This window comes from Megalopta genalis, chromosome 6, assembly GCF_051020955.1.
Source record: "Megalopta genalis isolate 19385.01 chromosome 6, iyMegGena1_principal, whole genome shotgun sequence".
Classification (NCBI taxonomy): Eukaryota; Metazoa; Arthropoda; class Insecta; order Hymenoptera; family Halictidae; genus Megalopta; species Megalopta genalis.
Genome location: NC_135018.1, coordinates 25,550,487 through 25,568,828, shown reverse-complemented (window position 1 = coordinate 25,568,828; position 18,342 = coordinate 25,550,487). Strand labels below are relative to the sequence as shown.

The 18,342-nt window shown below is 32.3% G+C and overlaps 3 protein-coding genes, 1 long non-coding RNA gene and 1 pseudogene across 7 annotated transcripts; 2 read left to right on the top strand and 3 right to left on the bottom strand.

The window, feature by feature from the left end:
• Positions 1 to 246: 246 nt before the first annotated feature.
• On the bottom strand, positions 247 to 1,050 carry Lipt2 (Lipoyl(octanoyl) transferase 2). The gene has a single exon (XM_033473920.2). The coding sequence runs from the start codon at positions 1,048 to 1,050 to the stop codon at positions 334 to 336; it is 717 nt and encodes a 238-aa protein (XP_033329811.2). The 3' UTR covers positions 247 to 333.
• Positions 1,051 to 1,055: 5 nt separating this feature from the next.
• WRNexo (WRN RecQ like helicase) lies at positions 1,056 to 4,015 on the bottom strand. Of its 2 annotated transcripts, none has more exons than XM_033473917.2 (7): positions 2,491 to 4,015; positions 2,357 to 2,422; positions 2,013 to 2,143; positions 1,693 to 1,917; positions 1,475 to 1,619; positions 1,293 to 1,394; positions 1,056 to 1,213 (listed from the first exon to the last, which is right to left on the bottom strand). In XM_033473917.2, exons 1-7 carry the CDS (start codon positions 2,542 to 2,544, stop codon positions 1,139 to 1,141), a joined length of 798 nt encoding a protein of 265 aa, XP_033329808.1. In that variant the 5' UTR covers positions 2,545 to 4,015; the 3' UTR covers positions 1,056 to 1,138. The 2 variants fall into 2 exon arrangements, with proteins under 2 accessions (XP_033329808.1, XP_033329809.1); XM_033473918.2 differs by having other exon boundaries at positions 2,521 to 4,015.
• Positions 4,016 to 4,995: 980 nt separating this feature from the next.
• On the top strand, positions 4,996 to 7,041 carry LOC117222285 (uncharacterized). Its single transcript, XR_004490654.2, has 2 exons — positions 4,996 to 5,741; positions 5,996 to 7,041. It is a non-coding gene; the product is annotated as an uncharacterized LOC117222285 (long non-coding RNA).
• Positions 7,042 to 8,947: 1,906 nt separating this feature from the next.
• Positions 8,948 to 11,774, top strand: LOC143259676 (uncharacterized; annotated as a pseudogene). The gene is made up of 7 exons (XR_013033678.1): positions 8,948 to 8,986; positions 9,064 to 9,248; positions 9,387 to 9,692; positions 9,768 to 9,953; positions 10,030 to 10,151; positions 10,687 to 10,892; positions 11,339 to 11,774. The product of XR_013033678.1 is annotated as an uncharacterized LOC143259676 (transcript).
• Positions 11,775 to 12,819: 1,045 nt separating this feature from the next.
• Positions 12,820 to 17,285, bottom strand: Sap-r (prosaposin). 2 transcript variants are annotated; one of them, XM_076523159.1, is made up of 11 exons: positions 17,038 to 17,285; positions 16,112 to 16,211; positions 15,602 to 15,965; positions 15,158 to 15,463; positions 14,894 to 15,082; positions 14,698 to 14,817; positions 14,343 to 14,585; positions 13,930 to 14,064; positions 13,692 to 13,862; positions 13,382 to 13,601; positions 12,820 to 13,285 (listed from the first exon to the last, which is right to left on the bottom strand). In XM_076523159.1, exons 1-11 carry the CDS (start codon positions 17,072 to 17,074, stop codon positions 13,212 to 13,214), a joined length of 1,959 nt encoding a protein of 652 aa, XP_076379274.1. In that variant the 5' UTR covers positions 17,075 to 17,285; the 3' UTR covers positions 12,820 to 13,211. The 2 variants fall into 2 exon arrangements, with proteins under 2 accessions (XP_076379274.1, XP_033329739.2); XM_033473848.2 differs by having other exon boundaries at positions 14,343 to 14,615; positions 17,038 to 17,284.
• Positions 17,286 to 18,342: the final 1,057 nt, after the last annotated feature.

Below are 18,342 nucleotides of genomic sequence, written 5' to 3'. Positions count from 1 at the left end.
ACTACTCTACATATCACTGTCACCTTTTCGCAGCTTGGACGCTCATATGTGGATTCATTCATTTTATCCTTATTTCCTTCCATTTCCTTCTTACCATCACAATTATTTTCAAATCGTAATGTCTAAAAAATTTAATAGAAGCATGTTCTATCTTCAAACGAATCATTTTCATAATTACCATTTATCTAGTAGGATAGGGGAAAAGACAAGGTTGGAAATGATCAAATTTTACAAATTACTAACATATTACAAGCACTACAACTATTTATTTTGAAAAATGTACACAGAAGATTAGATTAATTAATTGAAAATACATTACATGATAAAAGTGATTTATGAATATACTTTGCATTTTGTAACGTTTTCTATTAATTCCAAAGATTCTCTCGGAGAACATTCAATCAGTAAACACTGAAACTGATCTTGGAATGCATTTTTAAGTAAGGGTAATACATCTTGAGTAGTAATAACTGCATTCAATTCTTTACTAATACTAGTCACACCTTTTCCTTCAATACCACAAGGCACAATGTGATCAAACCAATCCAAATTTGTATTACAATTTAAAGCTAATCCATGTGTTGTTATATATCGACTGCCATGAATGCCAATTGCACATATTTTTCTATCTTCTACCCACACACCAGTATCTGATGACGTACAAGCATGAATGCCATAGTTTGCACACAAACGAATTATCATTTTTTCTATCTGACAAACATACCATTTTATTCCCTGATTAAACTCTCTTAAATTTAATATGGGATATGCCACTAACTGACCAGGCCCATGGAAAGTTATTAGGCCACCTCGATTTGTTCTATAAAATTCTGCACCTAAATTCTTTAGTTTTTCTTCATCCTGAACAGTGTAAGTCTTGTCTCTAATACCAACTGTATATACTGGGTTGTGTTCAAGGAGTATCAGTGTATTACAAATGTCATTTTGTCCTTTTTGATGATGACGATCAGACAATATTTTTTGTAATCTTAAGCCAGCATTATAGCTTAAGCGACCAGCCCATAGAACTTTAACTATTTTAGAAGACATAATAGTTCACTTGTAAAATCTTCTCATTGATCACATAATTTCATACATCTGAATACATATTTTTACATGCTCATGAAAACGAAAGACCTTAATGATTCATATTCTCTTCATTACTTCTTGCATTGGCTTTTTCCTGTATATTAGTATGTAAAAGCCACGAGACCTGTTCAGAAAATATAAATTTTTATATATCTTTGATAAAATCAAATTGATAACAATAAAAAAAAACAATAAAAACATACATAGGCATCAGTTGCAGCATATGTTTTCTGGTCTGTACTTAAGGGATAAACATGCCATTGGCTCATCCTAATTTTTTTATTTTTATCAATCCTTTTTTTCAGCTAAAGCAAGAAAGGAACAAGTGTAATCATGTTATTACTATCAATATATTATGTAATAACAATATTTTTAAAAAGCTAACCAAGTAGGCTGTTAATTTTTCTAAACTCCAGCGACACGAACGGTTTAGTACTCTGTTCGCAAATGTGCCACTGTCCATGCAATTATTTTCTACAACCTTTAGAGCAGGAAATTCTTTAAAATCCCTACCCAGCTTCCAAATATCGCTGTTAATTAGAAAATAATATAAATTAAGTAATAAATTGTATATTATAATATGAAAAATCATAATTTACTTACTTCTTAACATTTACACCAACAAGTTTTACCTTTGGATGAGACAAAAGAATTACAAATGCAGCAGGTAATTTTTTTAATGAATATACATGCAGTAAATGACAAACAGTGTCATGAAAACAAATTTGTACTAAAGCAGTTTTTCCACTTCCAGTCTTAAAACTGAAACTCCACTCCAAATCAAATCCAATTGGAACTATGTCACTATCGCATCCTTCTATTTCTTTTCTAAATATAGCAAATCAAAAAATGTTAAAACCATTAATAGATATTTATATTTTTATGGCATGCTTCTGTGTAATAATACTGAAGTAAATACTTACATAATATCATCACAGATCATAGCACAAACATTAAAGTCATTGGTATAATTAATATGTCCCTTAAATACAATATATTGTAATTCAGAGATTTCAGGCTCCTTTTCTATAACTGGTTTTATTTGATTTTTGCCCTATAAAAATATTTACAAATAACATTAAAAGTTCATGCTTTATATACATGACTGTATCCTTTCCTTCTTTGTAAACTTAATACAGCCTATAATTAATTTTTTCCTTGTTCTTAATGTGTCATTTATATTTTCTGTTATAAAATTTGAATATATATACAAAAATGTATGACCTACTTTTTAACTGAAACAAAATTAAAATATATTTTAACATACGGCCAAATTTGCTGGAAGATGTCTTGGGGATCGTCGCACTGTAAATTCGTTAAACTCCGATAGCGGCTAAAAGTATTAAAGTTCATATGACATCACAATATAAGAAATGAGTATATTTTCGTAAGTATATTAACCTTATTGTCTCTAGAGTTAGCATTTACTACCTGACGGCGTGTAAACGTTGTCATGGTAATGAAACTTTATTGTATAAAATACAATTATAAATTACAACGACAATCGAAGAATTATCCTTTCAAAATGTTAAACAATTTTTTTGAATTCCGACCTTAACAATAGTTAAACGGTTTTTCTGCTAATTTTGAACTCTGGGTCCAGCCGGGTTTTTGATCGTAGAACTGCTTTCCTCTGATTGGCTGGCGATTCATAGCTGTCCAATGTTACCCTCTTAATCAAAGACAAAGAGAGGAAATGGCGAGTGAGCAAGAAAGCACGATATCAGCACAACCCATGCGAAACGAGTCACTAATGTAGCTTGTCTCACTCTTTCCGCGCGTTCGCCTAGCGCTCCATCTGAAACATGCGGCGCGTATTCGACTTGTACCTGTAGTCTCGTAAGATTCTCGACCACAACGTTTAGCATATTTGGGAACAATATTCAATGCACATTGAGATATGTTTCGAACGTATATATTTATAAGATATGTTTTGACAAATTGAGCAGGATCAGGCCCAGCTAATTATTGCCCTAAACGTTTGCGCGAGAGTATGAATGTTGCAAGTGAATAGTGTAATCTCCACATATATTTCTGAGAGATGTTTATTTGCTTTAAATATAACCTACTTGCTTCGATATACCTTTTCAACGGATCTGCTGTAATGAAAACGGTTTTTGAGCTACGACTACAGTCTTATACTATATTTACTTTTACAACTTACTGTATTTACTTTAACCTAATACGTTCCACTATATGGTTTCACGAAAATTTATCGTTGACTTGGCAACGCAAAGGGTCTGATGCCAAATACCGAGCCATCTGTTTCCGAATATTTTAAGGCTTTGGGCTTATATGAACAAAATTCATATCAAATGCGAACCATACTCTCCTTTCAACAGAATTTTGGCACCAAATTGATATAAATTTTGTCGTAAAGTACACTACCAAATATTTTACACGTATGTATTTGAGCAAAACAGAATGCACCTATATATTTTCAATTCACCAACAATTATAATTAACAGTATAACTATAAAATATGGACTTAATTTAACTTAATTTACTTTAAATAGAAATTTGTAATACAGTAAACAATTAACCATAACCTGTTTATTAGAATAAAACTGAGATAACATACAAACTTTTTACATCCGATATTAACAACGTTACATTATAAACAAACATGGCAATCATTAGTAAAACTTGAAACTATTTCTCCATTTAAGACTCCATGTACCTGCGACCAGCCTGGAGTCTGTACAGTAAGAACTGTAATTATACAATCGCCATATTTATCGGCAATGTCAGTACATTTGTTGTGTACAAATTTTGGAGGACAACCACATGCTTAACAGAACACATATTTAATTTTATATATCGCCCTCTGTCGCTGCCAACTTTCTGCAAAACATAATCCGTCGCCAGTTTGTATACATCGCATGCTATAGGTATTCAAATGTTATCAGTCCCTAGTCCATCTTATACAGAGTTGGAAACCGCATCGACTAAAACAAATAACGGTCGAATGTATAATATAAATTACACAAGAATAGTCCGATACCTATTAAAATTGTTTTGTATTAGACAAAGACGAGACTCATATAAACAATCAATATGAACGATGAAGTAGGAAATTAAAATGCTGCACTGGTGGATTTGCAAACTGTCAGCAAAAGTGAAAACTTGGAACATCCACTTTGGAACTAGCATCTGGCATCCTATTCGCAAGTACCAATGTATTGGCAAATGATTACCACCCCTACCACAGTTCCAATTTACCTCACTTGAACACAGAATAGCAATGAAAAAGGATGGTTTTATCTGAGTAAGATAGAAAAAGCTGATATAAACAGCATAGTTCTATATTTGCCAAATCCCTTAGCTAGACAATTTTGACACTTCCCCGTAATAAATGCAAAGTTTTGTGTACATATAAAAGTATAATTTGTAATTACCTTGAGGCACTAAATCCACAACGCGCACAACACAAGCTTCTGCGGCCGCGCAAACTAGTCTCGGAATGGGATTCCTACCGCCACTGGTTATAGCTTGAATTATACCATCGGCATGATTGCTGACAAGATTGGAGCATTTTCCTCTTTCCCTGTGTGGAACGTGTCCGCAAGCTCTTTGCAACGCATTTTCAATTTTTTCCCTCGATCTGTCGCTGCCAATTTCCTTCAGAACAAATTTTATCGCCAATTTGCATGCAGGACATAGGAAAGGAATTCGTAGATTATCAGCACTCTGTTCAGAGTCCAAAAGTGCATTCACTGGCTCATCATTTACTGAAATAAAAATATATCAACATGACTATTTACGAATTTATTACGATTAGAATAATTATTAAAGGACATGTAGTAATAAATAAATTATTTTTCGAGTACAATGCTGTGCTAAATGTCCGTGAACAGGCGGGAGAATATTTAAAAGATGAACGTTCATGACAATATGTTACTGAAATCAAGGAATGAAGAAACTGCTACTTTGTTATTGTTTTAAAGTGATTAAAAATCTAAATCCACCAATAATTGTGTCACCGTTAGTACGGTGTTTGGCTCTTGTCCAATACGTTAACGCTTCTCGCAGTCCAACTGTCGAAGGCTACTTTTGGCGGATAAGATAGATTTCTAATTGTTAATAGCTTTAAATTGATACTGAAATCGCATTTTTGTTAGTGATTTCTGTCTTATATTTATCTAAAGATTCATATTTTAACGTTTTAGCCGAGTACTATCAAACAATCAAATACCCTGTGCGTCTACAATGATACCTCAACTCCTACACGGTTTTTTTTCCTCCCCAAGGAAGCGCTTGTATCTGCGCATGAAATTCGCAGTGGATTCTTTCTTAGCATTGAGTCGTTAGCCAATCAGCGCAATGCAATTTATACTCCTATTATCGCTAACGAAGCGCGCTTCGACCGGAGAAGCTTGCAGAAACTTAGCTATCACTATACAATATGCTCATATACCATAGACCAAAGAATATATGGGTGGGGGCATATATGGATTACGGCAAGGGATCCGCCGTAAGGTGAGGCTACGTGCACTTTGGCTGTATTCCGTTTGACTCGGTATCACTCGGATCCATTTGAGATCGTTTGATTCCCACCATGGAGTTATTAGGTCCATGTTACCACCCGAATATAACCAAGAACCACGGACCATAAGGAGAGTGCCTAGTTACGGTAAAGTGATGCCAAAAAGGTAAGGGGAATGAGAGACCGTCATGTTTGTGTGGCGCATAGTATTGATACCTGTTTCTTCATGAGGAACAACACTTGAAATTTGAATATATATATATATATATGTTTGCGCGCGCGCGCGCGCGCGCGCGCGTGTGTGTGTGTGTGTGTGTGTGTTCGTAGGACTTGCAATGGATCTATACTAGTCATTTTGACGCTTCAGTATCACAATAAGGAGTTTGGCGTACACAGAGTTTTTGTTAATACAAATTTCAGCTGTAGTTCCTAATTAAGAAACAGTCAGCCTACGCTGCCACACACAAAGATGAAGAACTCTTATTCTCCTTACGTTTTTGATACTACGTACCCCACTCCGTCGCCGATAAGCCAAGTGTACGCTCTGAGCGCACTACAAATGCACAGTCGAGCCCGTGCTGACAACATAGGAAAATAGATGAGTTCATATAGTCTACCCTTACCGTGAATCTCAACCCCTCGCATTAACAGGTTCCGACCATATATTCTTAAGTCCACGCTATGTATCCATATAAAAAATCTTAGATATTATTCTTCATGGAAGAAGAAAGCGAAAATCTAGATATGAATCTAATATATTATATAAGTTTAATGATATGTTAGATGATAACAAATCTTAATAGAGAATTCTCATAATAAATGATATACATTATTTATTCTTTTGTATATGAGATGTAATGATTATTATTATATCACATTTTTATATTAATATAGATATAGAAATACAGCAGAACATAGTGCAGTTGATTATTTTATATTAAAATCTTATGGAATAAAATGGAAGTATCAGAAGATAATAAGGATATTTGTGACGCTGTAAGAATATGATTCAAATGGCTTATGATCAATTAGAAAGCAATCAAACTCAGAAAGATCTAAAAATTGTGTTTGGAGGAAGCTACACTGATCCATGACAAAAATCTTTGTATTAGACAAAGATGAGACTCATATAAACAATCAATATGAACGATGAAGTAGGAAATTAAAATGCGGCACTGGTGGATTTGCAAACTGTCAGCAAAAGTGAAAACTTGGAACATCCACTTTGGAACTAGCATCTGACATCATATTCACAAGTACCAATGTATTGGCAAATGATTACCACCCCTACCACAGTTCCAACTTACCTCACTTGAACACAGAGTAGCAATGAAAAAGGATGGTTTTATCTGAGTAAGATAGAAAAAACTGATATAAACAGCATAGTTCTATATTTGCCAAATCCCTTAGCTAAACAATTTTGACACTTCCCCGTAATAAATGCAAAGTTTTGTGTACATATAAAAGTGTAATTTGTAATTACCTTGAGGCACTAAATCCACAACGCGCACAACACAAGCTTCTGCGGCCGCGCAAACTAGTCTCGGAATGGGATTCCTACCGCCACTGGTTATAGCTTGAATTATACCATCGGCATGATTGCTGACAAGATTGGAGCATTTTCCTCTTTCCCTGTGTGGAACGTGTCCGCAAGCTCTTTGCAACGCATTTTCAATTTTTTCCCTCGATCTGTCGCTGCCAATTTCCTTCAGAACAAATTTTACCGCCAATTTGCATGCAGGACATAGGAAAGGAATTCGTAGATTATCAGCACTCTGTTCAGAGTCCAAAAGTGCATTCACTGGCTCATCATTTACTGAAATAAAAATGTATCAACATGACTATTTACGAATTTATTACGATTAGAAGAATTATTAAAGGACATGTAGTAATCAATAAATTATTTTTCGAGTACAATGCTATACAAAATATCCGTGAACAGACGGGAGAATATTTAAAAGATGAACGTTCATGACAATATGTTACTGAAATCAAGGAATGAAGAAACTGCTACTTTGTTATTGTTTTAAAGTGATTAAAAATCTAAATCAAGCAATAATTGTGTCACCGTTAGTACGGTGTTTGGCTCTTGTCCAATACGTTAACGCTTCTCGCAGTCCAACTGTCGAAGGCTACTTTTGGCGGATAAGATAGATTTCTAATTGTTAATAGCTTTAAATTGATACTGAAATCGCATTTTTGTTAGTGATTTCTGTCTTATATTTATCTAAAGATTCATATTTTAACGTTTTAGCCGAGTACTATCAAACAATCAAATACCCTGTGCGTCTACAATAATACCTCAACTCCTACACGGTTTTTTTTCCTCCCCAAGGAAGCGCTTGTATCTGCGCATGAAATTCGCAGTGGATTCTTTCTTAGCATTGAGTCGTTAGCCAATCAGAGCAATGCAATTTATACTCCTATTATCGCTAACGAAGCGCGCTTCGACCGGAGAAGCTTGCAGAAACTTAGCTATCACTATACAATATGCTCATATACCATAAACCAAAGAATATATGGGTGGGGACATATATGGATTACGGCAAGGGATCCGCCGTAAGGTGAGGCTACGTGCACTTTGGCTGTATTCCGTTTGACTCGGTATCACTCGGATCCATTTGAGATCGTTTGATTCCCACCATGGAGTTATTAGGTCCATGTTACCACCCGAATATAACCAAAACCATGGACCATAAGGAGAGTGCCTAGTTACGGTAAAGTGATGCCAAAAAGGTAAGGGGAATGAGAGACCGTCATGTTTGTGTGGCAGTATAGTGTTGATACCTGTTTCTTCATTGAGGAACAACACTTGAAATTTGAATATATATACATGCTTCAATATCACAATAAGGAGTTTGGTTAGTAGTTCCTAATTAAGAAACAGTCAGCAGCACTACACTGCCACACAAAAATGAAGAACTCTTATTCTACTTACGTTTTTGATTCTACGTACTCCATTCCGTCGCCGATAAGCCAAATGCACGCTCCGAGCGCACTACAAGTGTGCGGTCGAGCCCGTGCTGACAACATAGGAAAATAGATGAATCCATATAGTCTACCCTTACCGCGTATCTCAACCCCTCGCATTAACAGGTTCCGACCATATATTCTTAAGTCATTATTCTTCATGGAAGAAGAAAGCGAAAATCAAGATATGAATTTAATATATTATATAAGTTTTTAATGATATGTTAGATGATAACAAATCTTAATAAAGAATTCTCATAATAAATGATGTACATTATTTATTATTTTGTATATGAGATGTAATGGTTATTATTATATCACATTTTTATATTAATATAGATATAGAAATACAGCAGAACATAGTGCAGTTGATTATTTTATATTAAAATCTTATCAAATAAAATGGAAGTATCAGAAGATAATGAGAATATTTGTGACACTGTAAGAACATGGTTCCAATGGTTCATGATCAATTAGAAACAATCAAACCCAGGAAGATCTAAAAATTATGTTTGAAGGAAGCTTCACTGATTCATGTCAAACTAATTGTGAAAGAGTGCATAAAAATTGTTGATGACTACATCCCTGAATTGATTGAAACATTGGCATAACAAATTAATCTGTTGTCTGTTCAATAGCTGATCTTTGTAATTCTACTCATTTCGATAAATTATTAGAAGAATACAGTTTACCAACAAGCAAAGTAAATCAAAATTATTATTATTTATATATCATTGAATATTTTGTGAAATTCTTTATCTTATTGTTGAAGCATTAACACATAACAGCCACTTTACATATAAGCTTCGGTATTATTTATATTGTATCTGTTGCAATTTAGGTCGCCGATATAAGATCTCATTCTCTAGAAAAAGACGAAGTTGAACCTGATAACTGCACCAAATGTCTCACAGTTGCAGCACATATGGAATATAAATTAAACAATTCGCCTCGCAAACAAGTGTTACAAAAATTTCTTAATTTCTGTGCAGAACTCAGTAGTTTTTCAGATGCTTGTTCTGCAACCATTTTAACTTATTTTGATACCATATATGCTCATTTACAAGAAAATTTCAATGCCCAAAATATTTGTCATTTATCTGGGCAATGTACTGCACAGTTTCATAAACATGAAGACTCTGATGGAGTAAGTTTGATCAAAACGCATAATGTTATGATACAAAAACTTCTAAACAACTTAAGTGTATACAATAAATTGTAGGGTCCAAAAGTTGAAATTAAGCCCCTCTCAAGTGTTGGTATGATTGATCTAAGCGACGATTTACCATGCAAATTGTGTGAATAACTTGTAGAACATTTACAAGATCTTTTAGTAGCTAACACTACAGAATCAGAACTCCAAGTATTAGATGGATTATGTCAACAAACAAAATCGTTTGCAAAAGAAGTAAGTATTCTTATATTTACTATCTCTACGTATTTATTTATGAAATTGTATGTTAATGATATATTTTGTACTGTAGTGTACTTCCATTGTTGATGAATATTACCCAGAAATTTACGAATATCTCACAAAACGTATTAATAGTAATAGTGTATGTGAAATTTCTGGAATTTATCCTGCTCCCCAGGAAAAGCAGTACAGGTAAACAATACTTTATGTGAATAATAAAAATGTTAAGAAGTACATTCAAAATTCTGTTACCACAGAATGTGGAACAAATAAGACTACGGATTTTCCAAAATTCAAACAAAAATGTGAAATCTAAAAAGGAAGAGAAATCTAAACCATTAAGCGAATCAGAAATTGAAGGAATGCAATTGGATATTGACTGTGTTATTTGTGAATACCTATTACATTACATTCAGAAGTCTTTAACAAATCGTACTACAGAGGAAGAATTTTGATAAAAATTATCAAAATAATTGGATATTAACTCTCATATGCCCATAAAAAATGTGAACGCAATCATCATCCCTTTTATTTCAGTCAAATATATTTTGTAATTGTATAACTCAAGCAGATATATGAAATTACTATAAAATAAGAGAGAAATAAAAAATTTGACAGTATATACAACAATAAATGGACCAATTTTCATTCGAAGAGCATATGAGAGTTAAACAATTTTGATGATACAAGTTTACATTAAAGTAAATAATTATTATTTATTATGTAGGAGGCAGTGAAACGTATAATAAAAGAAATATGTAACGAATTACCAAAAAGTATGAAAGATGAATGTTCACAATTTATAGATTCATATGGAGATGCTGTTATTGTTATATTAATTCAAGGAATCAATTCAATCCCTATTAGTATACATATAAATTCTTATGCATTAATAATCATTTCAAGGACAGAAATTCCAAAAAATATTTTCAGGTATGTGAAATGCCTATACTCCACTAAAAGCTTTAAGAAATTATGGTAAAATATTCCAGCAAAATATAGAATTGAAGAAAAAAGGGATAGTACTAAACCTAGTTGCTTGCTATGTTTGCTTGCTGTAACACAAGATTATAATACAATTAAAAATGATAAGATTGAGGTTGGTTTTTAGCCATAATATTTGCTTTCCTATTATTTATTTTTTTCATTATAGTATTGTTATGATAATATTTTATAATATTTAATGCAGGCAAAGAAAATAGATGAGTTAGATAAACTATGTAACCAATTACTTATGTTTCTGAGAGAGTGTACAGATTTAGTGAATAAGAATAATAAAATCTGTATGTATAGTAATTACATATTGTATATTTGAAACTGTTCTAAAATCCTCAATTCACGGAAGGAGCACAAATAATTTTAACTTTTTCCTTTTTCAGTAACTAACAAAATATCAAATACAGTCCCATCTGACAATAAGTGGAGTGGTAATGAAAAGAAGATTGTTATATAGAGAAAAAGAGGATTGATTGCAACGTATATGAATTGATCCTTCAAAAATAAGTATGTTACACACACAGCATGCAATCATTTTCAAAATTCTGTTTCTAAGGAATGTATACATTTCATCGATAATTATGGTGATGCTGTAATTGATGCTATTATATCAGATGATGATCTTCATATAATCTATCCTACCAAAACAGGTTGTGAATTTTTATAGGCAGTCTTAAAGGGTATTTAATATATATGATAATTTATTTAATATTTAATATGTGTATATATAATCTAATTCAGTTCACATTTACTATAAGAATTATACTACTTTTAAGAAATATATGTATGTGTAATTAAAAAAAGTATTCGCTCTGCTTACATTTCTGTAATTAGTAACACTCAAGACATAATTTTAACCAACACTGATGGATGGAAACAATACAATAAGGAGAGCATTACAGAAATGGATTATTACGTGTAACGCATGTAAATTCGCTATACATTATGTTGATAAAAAAGTTGGTAACGAAAAATCGGAAAATAAAATTAACGCTCTTATAAATGCTGATGGAACTAAAGCAATTTGTACTAACATAGGTGCTTGTGATGTGCGTACAATGGACGTCGAGTTGGAAAGTATTTGAAAATTATATTTTACACATGTCTATGTATATTCTATGGTCGTGTACTGACCTGAGGAATCAACCTGTAAATTTTCTCTCATTTGTTGCTACATATCCTATCTACAAACGTCGGAAAGTATCACTTGGAAGAATCGCCGATCTGATTGGTTGTTGGGAATATATAATTTTACTATTGGCTGAAATGGTAATATCACAAATTCGATTGTGCACGGACAACGGGCAGGCAGAGTCTTCACTTTTTTTTAGCAACAGTGATTAATATTACATAACGTAATATCGTACTACGTTAGGATTTAAAGACAGTAAACAGTGAAGCAGGGAGATTATTTTTCTCAATTTAATTCCATTTTTTGGATGATCTTAATAGTTAATATTTATTTTCAATAATCATTCAGTGAGAGAGAGAGAGAGAGACGAAATTTTCTAACCTAGCTACTATTATTCAAACGTAGGATATACATAGACATGTGTAAAATATAATTTTTAAATACCTTCCAACTTGACGTCCACTGTACGCACATCACTAAATTGTCATGTTTATTGACAAAGCGACTAAAGCAAATTGCTTCAGCTCCATCAGCATTTATAAGAGCGTTAATTTTATTTTCCGATTTGTCGTTACCAACTTTTTTATCAACATAATGTATAGCGAATTTACATGCGTTACACATAATAATCCATTTCTGTAATGCTCTCCTTATTGTATTGTTTCCATCCATCAGTGTTGGTTAAAATTATGTCTTGTGTGTTACTAATTACAGAAATGTAAGCAGGGCAAATACTTTTTTTAATTATACATACATATATTTCTTAAAAGTAGTACAATTCTTATAATAAATGTGAACTGAATTGGATTATATGTACATATACAGATATACGTGTATATACAGATTATGCATCTAAATACCCTCTGAGACTGCCTCTGCAAATTCACAACCTGTTTTGGTAGGACAGATTGTACGAGGGTCATCATCTGATATAATAGCATCAATTACAGCATCACCATATTTATCGACGAAATGTATACATTCCTTAGAAACAGAATTTAGAAAATGATTGCATGCTGTGCGCGTAACACACTTAATTTTGTTTTCTGTTCTATTGCCAACAATTCTTTTACAAACATAGTGAAGGATCAATTCATATACGTTGCAATCAATCCTCTTTTTCTCTACATAACAATCTTCTTTTCATTACCACTCCACTCATTGTCAGATGGGACTGTATCTGGTATTTCGTTAGTTACTGAAAAAGGAAAAAGTTAAAATTATTTGTTCTCCTTCTGTGAATTGAGGATTTTAGAACAGTTTCAAATATACAATATGTAATTAATATACATACAGATTTCGCCATTCTTATCCATAACGAAAATATTTTTATTGTATGAATTCTTATCAGAGTCGCACAGGTGAAGATAAGCGCATGCTTCTTCTGGCGTAAAGTCTGCGAGTATCACTTCTACAAGATCTTTAGTGTAGACCTTCACTAAATCTGTACACTCTTTGGTTACAGACGTAGGTAATGCGTTACATAGTTTATCTAACTCCTCTTTTATCTTTGCCTGCATTAAATATTATCAAATATTATCATAGCAATATCATAATGAATAAAATTAGTAAAAGAAAAGCAAAAATTCCAGCTAAGAACTAACCTCAGTCTTATTATTTTTAATTTCATTATAAACTTTTGTTATAGCCAGCAAACAAAGCGGGCAACTAGGTTTATTACTAACCCTTTTTTCTTCAAGTGTATATTTTGCTGGAACACTTTCCCATAATTTCATAAAGCTTTTGCTGGGGCATAGACGTAACATTTCACATACCTGAAAATATTTTCTAGAATTCCTGTCCTTGAAATAATTATTCATGCATAAAAATTTATATACTAACATGGGCTGGATCGATTCCTTGAATTAATATAGCAATAACAGCATCTCCATATGAATCTATAAATTGTGAACATTCATCTTTCACACCTTTTGGTAATTTGTTACATACTTCTTTTACAATACGTTTCACTGTCTCCTACATAATAAATAATAATTATTTACTTTAACATAAACTTGTATCATCAAAATTGTTTAACTTTCATATGCTCATCGAATGAAAATTGGTCCATTTATTGTTGTATATACAGTCAAGTTTTTTTATTTCTCTCTCATTTTATAGTAATTTCATATATCTGCCTGAGTTATAGAATTACAAATAAAATATATTTGATTGAATTAAAAGGGATGATGATTATGTTCACATTTTTTATGGGCATATGAGAATTAATATCCAATTATTTTGGTAATTCTTACCTCTGTAGTACGATTTGATAAAGTCTCCTGAATGTAATGTAATATGTATTCACAAATAACACAGTATGATTTTCCATTAACTTTTACCGGACCCTCTGACAACGGAAACGGAAACATCCTGCTAATATCCAATTGCATTCCTTCAATTTCTGATTCGCTTAATGGTTTAGATTTCTCTTCTTTTTTAGATTTCACATTTTTGTTTGAATTTTGGAAAATCCGTAGTCCTATTTGTTCCACATTCTGTGGTAACAGAGGCCAAATTGGTTGACTCTATGTGATATTAAATTTTAAATGAATGCTATTTTGAATGTACTTCTTAACATTTTTATTATTCACATAAAGTATTGTTTACCTGTACTGCTTTTCCTGGAGCAGGACAAATTCCAGAAATTTCACATACACTATTACTATTAATACGTTTTGTGAGATATTCGTAAATTTCTGGGTAATATTCATCAACAATGGAAGTACACTACAGTACAAAATATATCATTAACATACAATTTCATAAATAAATATGGAGAGATAGTAAATATAAGAATACTTACTTCTTTTGCAAACGATTTTGTTTGTTGACATAATCCATCTAATACTTGATGGAATTCTGATTCTGTAGTATTAGCCACTAAAAGATCTCGTAAATGTTCTACAAGTTGTTCACACAATTTGCATGGTAAATCGTCGCTTAGATCAACCATGCCAACACTTGAGAGCGGCCTAATTTCAACTTTTGGACCCTAAAATGTATTATATACAATTAAGTTGTTTAGAAGTTTTTGTATCATAACATTATGCGTTTTAATCAAACTTACTCCATCAGAGTCTTCATGTTTATGAAACTGTGCAGTACATTGTCCAGATAAATGACAAATATTTTGGGCATTGAAATTTTCTTGTAAATGAGCATATATGGTATCAAAATAAGTTAAAATGGTTGCAGAACAAGCATCTGAAAAACTACTGAGTTCTGCACAGAAATTAAGAAATTTTTGTAACACTTGTTTGCGAGGCGAATTGTTTAATTTATATTCCATATGTGCTGCAACTGTGAGACATTTGGTGCAGTTATCAGGTTCAACTTCGTCTTTTTCTAGAGAATGAGATCTTATATCGGCGACCTAAATTGCAACAGATACAATATAAATAATACCGAAGCTTATATGTAAAGTGGTTGTTATGTGTTAATGCTTCAACAATAAGATAAAGGATTTCACAAAATATTCAATGATATATAAATAATAATAATTTTGATTTACTTTGCTTGTTGGTAAACTGTATTCTTCTAACAATTTATCGAAATGGGCGGAATTGCAAAGACCAGCTACTGAACAGACGACAGATGGATTCATTTGTGATGCCAATGTTTCAACTAATTCAGGAATATAGTCATCAACAATTATTATGCACTCTTTCACAATTGGTTTAATATGAATCAGTTTGCAGCTCCCTTCAAACACAGCTTTTAGATCTTCTTGAGTTTGATTGCTTTCTAGTTGATCACGAGCCATTTGAACCATGTTCTTGCAGACGTTACAAACGTCATCATTATCTTCTGGTACTTCCATTTTATTCCATAACGTTTTTATGCAATAACCAACTGCACTATATTCTGCTGCATTTCTGTATTCACATGGAACAAAACATTTTAACATTATATTCATATATAATAATAACCATTACAGCTCATATACAAAATAATGTGTACCTATTTATTACGAGCATTGTTTATTATAATGTATTATCATCTAACATTTCATGAAACTTACTTAATATTTGCACACCAGTGTGAAGGACCCCATGTGGCTCCATCCTTACCTAGAAGATGAGTTGGTTGTCCTGCATTGATTATTACGTTGGCCGTACACACTGAAAAAGTATAAAATACAATAATTCATATATTCATATTCTGTAATATAATTTACATGTTCTTATTTTATATAAAAATAGTTTGATATCCATCATCAATCAATGTTAGTGTTAATATATGAGTTTATACAGTAGAACCTCCTATATTTAAATTAATAGAATAACAGAGATGTCTAAACAAAAATTCATGGACATCAGAATGATTGCATTTCTAACATTAAAGAGTTGATTTATTTAAATAAAGATCATCAAGACTAATATGTTACTTACATATTTATAGGTTTAATATTAAAGGTAATATTAAAGGTACATAGAAATTTCAAATATATATCTATATATTTATAAATAACTAATAATCTATAGAATAAATCTTTTTCAGAAAGAATATATATGTGTGATTCTAACTAATGTCAAATTATGCTACAAGTAGTATTAACAATGCTTGTGTTGATCATAAGCTTTTCTGTAGTAATCATTCAGCGCTGACTCATCTTAAATCTGATTAAGTAGCCTTGTCCTTTCTGAGTTACAATAACGTATTCTTAGCTATGTAACAGGGAAGAATATTGTAGTATTAATTAATTAGTGAACAGTGTAAAATCTTACATTTGAAAGAAATAATCACACAATGTTATGGTTTCAAGGTACAATAATACTAACATACTGCGCGTGATTGATAAGATTTCAGTAAATGTGACGCACAAGACGTCATTCCAAATGTACAAAAATAAAACAATACATCAGCAATAAATTACAGAAAATTGTATAAAGAACTACGACAAAGGCACTAGACAAAGGGAGATTAATTTCAATGTTGAATACTCACCAACCAGAAATGCGCAAAGCGTGATCAATGTCTTCATTATCGTAGCTTCGTTTCTGAAGTGATCTCAGAAATGTTTCTTTGTTGTTGAGTTACCAACAAAGACCTGCCAGTTGCTTACTGAAGGTCCGGTAAGATACTATTTGAACGGGTATCGACAAATCGTTAAACAGCGCTTGAGCAAAACACTACTCTCAAACGATTGTTCCGGATTGTTCGTAGCGGTAGCGTTTATATGTATTCTCCGATGGTGCAGTCTCTCTCTTGTTCTCTTTCTATTTTCTACGATGGCCAATAAGAGTCTAGACGGTTATCACGTGACAGGCAACCGTTCTTCCATGTGTGTGTATGCGATGTATGTGGATGATGTATGATGTATGATGTATGTATGATGTACAGTGACTCCCATTAATATTCGGACACTTTTTAAAACGCAATAACTTTTTTAAAAGTAGAATGAACGATTTTAATTTTTTTAGATGGTAGAGGATCTAGTATACTAGACAATGACTAAACTACTTCGTTACAATTTTGCTATTAATTTGGAATGACAAAACAAAATAAAAGACTCTCGTTTTTTAACTTTTTTATACGAGCCGATAACGAAAATTTAAAAGATGCGATTTATAAATTTCGTTAAGTTATATGCATGCTGAAAATTTCATCGAAATCGGTTAACGCAAAGTCAAGTTACAAGCGTTAAATGATTGTAAAAACTGCAAATTTCTCACACTTATTGGTTGAAAGTATTAAAAATTAGGACAAAACTACGATTTCTGTGATCTCTAATTGTTCGCAGCTTGTACCAAGATCAACTGATTCCGGTTAAATTTTTAACATATGCATATAACTTACAAAGATCTACAAAGGCTCAGATAAAAAAGTTAAAAAACGAGAATTTTTTTTTAATTTTCTGTTGTCATTCTGAACAATAGCAAAATTTGAAAAAAGCATTCTGGTTATGGTTTAGTAGATTGGTCGCTCTATCATTAAAAAAAAATTCAAGTCGTTTAGTCCAGTTCTAAAAAAGTTATTGTATTTTGAAAAATGTCAGAATATTAACGGGAGTCACTCTGTATGTATGTATGTACATGGAAATTGATAGATGCATATCGCATTGTTCAAATATGATGCATCGTGTACTTTTCCCCTTAGTATAACTGCGATTATATAAGTTCCCTTTTTCTTATTGGAAGTGCAAAAATATATAAGTAGAAATTTTCGCTGCTAGAATTGCTTTTATGTACATATATACATCGGTGAAGTAGATTCTCTGCGGTGAAGTAGTCGAGGGAGTCATCTGTCGGC